At 32.4% G+C, this 3376-nt stretch overlaps 1 protein-coding gene across 1 annotated transcript in view; it reads left to right on the forward strand.

Annotated features, from left to right (window-relative positions):
• KIAA1841 (KIAA1841 ortholog) overlaps positions 1-3376 on the forward strand; it is a 58594-nt gene that overhangs the window by 23733 nt on the left and 31485 nt on the right. Inside the window, exon 11 of the mRNA XM_012639232.1 lies at positions 1322-1445. Coding sequence (XP_012494686.1) covers positions 1322-1445 — 124 coding nt within the window. The remainder of the gene's footprint in view (positions 1-1321; positions 1446-3376) is intronic.

Raw genomic sequence — 3376 nt, forward strand, 5'->3', positions numbered from 1 at the left:
ATTAATACTTAATATATATTCCTCTTTATGTTCAAAGCAAGTTCTCATTCTGAGTTGGGGGAGGGTCTTGTAAATTGGTATGTCTCAGAAAAGCAGGAACTTAAAAATGTATGTATTCTTTGACAACATCCTACTGCTAGGAATTTATCCAAAGGAGTAATGTTGAGTTTGTGAAAGCATTTAACAAGAGCATTTATTGCTATATTGTTTAAATAGCCAAAAAAAGGGGAAACAAATGATAAGCAAACTAAAATATACCCATACAGTAGTATATTTATATAAAACACATCTAATCAATTCTTAATGTGTAGCCTTTAAGAATAATGTTGTAAAAGAATATATGCTTGTATAGAAAGTTGTTAGTAGTAAATTAAGTGAAAAAATAGGATATAAAACAACTAGAAACATGTTCACTAAAATGTTAACTGTGATGTTACCTTTGAGTGATAGTATTACAGATGGTTTTAATTTTCTTTTTGCTTGTCCTTTTTTCTATATTAAAAATTGATAGCACTTTTATTAAAGAAAAAACCTGTGTTGTATTTTATACATTAAAACAGAAATACAGAAAAGCACTTACTTAGACCCTAGTATTAGTAGTACAGTCAACTTTAAAATGTTTCATTCTTCTCTTAATACAATAATCAGGGAATCTTCATTAGTTATTGTAAGAATCTAGAATTTTATACTTTTTTTGTCTTGAGACTTGATTCACCTTTTGAAAATTACTTCCATTCTGACAGCAATAATTATTAGTAGTATGTGAAAAAATAATTTATATTAATTTCAACATCCATTTTTGTTGCTTTATTCAAAATATTTTTCTACAAGTCAGCAGTTGATGTGCATTTTTAAAATTGACTTTAAAGGCTGGTCATGGTGGCTCATGCCTGTAATCCTAGCACTTTGGGAGGCTGAGGCAGGAGGATTGTTTGAGCCCAGGAGTTCAAGACCAGCCTGAGTAATGTAGTGAGACCCCAGATCTACAAAAATATAGAAAAATTAGTCAGGCATGTTGGTGCATGCCTATAGTCCTAGCTACTTGGGAGGCTGAGGTGGGAGGATTGCCTGAGCCCAGGACTTTGAGCTTACAGTGAGCTGTGATCGTGCCACTGCACTCTAGCCCAGGCAAAAGAGCGAGACCCTGTTATCCACAGAATAAGACAAACTCTCAAATGAAATCGTATCTACCTTTCACTGTAGTACACATCATACTCAGCATTTGGGGAATGTTCTTGGAAATAAAACACAAATTTAAAAACATCTTTTTAAAACAAATTGTTTATATTACTTGCTTATAAAATTGAAACTCTTTCCCCAGAGATAAGACTTGGGATGTGCATGAGTATTTGAATAGTCTTTTCGAAGAATTAAAATCTTGGAGAGATGTATATTGGCGCTTGTGGGGAACAATCAACTGGCTGACTTGTTCAAGATGTTATCAGGTAAATTTTTTTCTTTAATACCCTACTCTGCAAACATTGAGAAAAGAGTTCTTTTGATCTCTGCTGTTTAATTAGAATTTGGATATATTTGGACAATATTCAACATCTTTTTTAAAAAATTCGTGGCAAAAGCAATGGTGCTGTTAAACGTTGTTTGCATGGCTTTATTTTTCTTGTCATGTTTCTTCTTTTTCTTTCTTATTTTCATTCCTGAAATAATCAGTGCCTTGTTGAATTTTTAGAAAAGCAATAGGTTTTAAATAACCAAGTCAGTTTTTTCAATGGAAAAAAAAATACAGAATCCTTATTGTCTTCATTTATTTTTAGCCAAACTGTGTCTTCGTTGGTCCATACGTTTCTATAGAAATTCAGAAACACCTATGCAGTTAGGATACTATTGACATGTGCCCGTGTTGTTATAACAACTTTGTTCTTAAAAAGTTCTTATTCATCTTTTATAAATGAAGTCTATAACAAAAGCATAAGAAAGCTTACTATTTGAAGGAACCTATAATAAACCCTTTTATGGAATAAATAGGTCTTTGTGCATCATGGGGGGGCTAATTAATTCCTAATTCCTAATTAATCTTTTGTATAAATCTGGAGTTTTCTACATGTAATTTCTTAAGAATTCCTAAAATCTTCCTCCTTCCAGTAATTTTCTTCTCTCACTTGGGTGAGAGATTTTCAATAGAAGGAAGGAAGAACAGCTTATCAAAATTATCAGAGTGGGATTTCAAACTATATAAGGTCCCACCTACTGGATTGCCTATGTTCCCACAATTTTTTAAATCAGGTCTATTGAAGTATAATTTATATACAGTAAAATTCATCCTTTTTGTGAGGTTTGACGCAGTCATACAATTGTGTAATTACCTCTACAATCAAAGTGTAGAACACTTCAATTACCCTAAAGAAATTCCCTTGTGCCCCTTTTTAGTCAATTCCTTCTTCCACCCTAGTCTCTGGCAACCACTGATCTGTTTTCTGTCGCTATAGTTTTGCCTTTTCCAGAATGTCATATAAATAGAATTATATATTATTTAGCGTTTTGAGTCTAGCTTCTTTCACTTAGCAAAATGGGTGTGAAATTTATGCACGTTGTTCCATGAATCAGTTTGTTCTTTTTCATCGCTAAGTAGGAGTCTGTTTTATATCATGGTTTGTTTAGCCATTCAACAGTTAAAGGACATTTGTAGTGTTTCTGGTTTGGGCTAGTATGAAGAAAGCTGCTATAAACATTTCCATACAGGTTTTCATGTGAATTTGAGGTTTTATTCCTCTTGGGTAATTACCTGGGAGTAGGATTGCTGGGTTATATGGTGAAGTTTAACATTTACCATGCCTAACAGTTTTCCAAAGTCTCTGAACCATTTTGCATGTCTCCCAGCTATGTATAAGAGCTCTAATTCCTTCACATCTTAGTAGCAATTGATATTGTCAGGTTTGGAGGTTTTTTTTGTCAATCTAATAGGTAGGTAGTGGTCCTCCTCACAATTGGAGCAGCATTGATAATCAGGGATATGAAGCTCCTAAAACCTGACTTGTTTAACAGGAATTTTGGGGGTTTTTTTTCTTCTTTCTAACAAATTGAATATTGATTTATAATATTTAATATTATGAAGAGTTCATAAACTCATAAAATAGTTTATTTATAAAATTGTGTATGAGAATGTGCACCTTATAGTTTTGGTATGTCTCAGAAAAGCAGGAACTTAAAAATGTATGTATTCTTTGACAACATCCTACTGCTAGGAATTTATCCAAAGGAGTAATGTTGAGTTTGTGAAAGCATTTAACAAGAGCATTTATTGCTATATTGTTTAAATAGCCAAAAAAAGGGGAAACAAATGATAAGCAAACTAAAATATACCCATACAGTAGTATATTTATATAAAACACATCTAATCAATTCTTAATGTGTAGCCTTT

Source organism: Propithecus coquereli, unplaced genomic scaffold (assembly GCF_000956105.1).
Source record: "Propithecus coquereli isolate 6110/MARCELLA unplaced genomic scaffold, Pcoq_1.0 Scaffold138, whole genome shotgun sequence".
NCBI classification, from domain to species: Eukaryota; Metazoa; Chordata; class Mammalia; order Primates; family Indriidae; genus Propithecus; species Propithecus coquereli.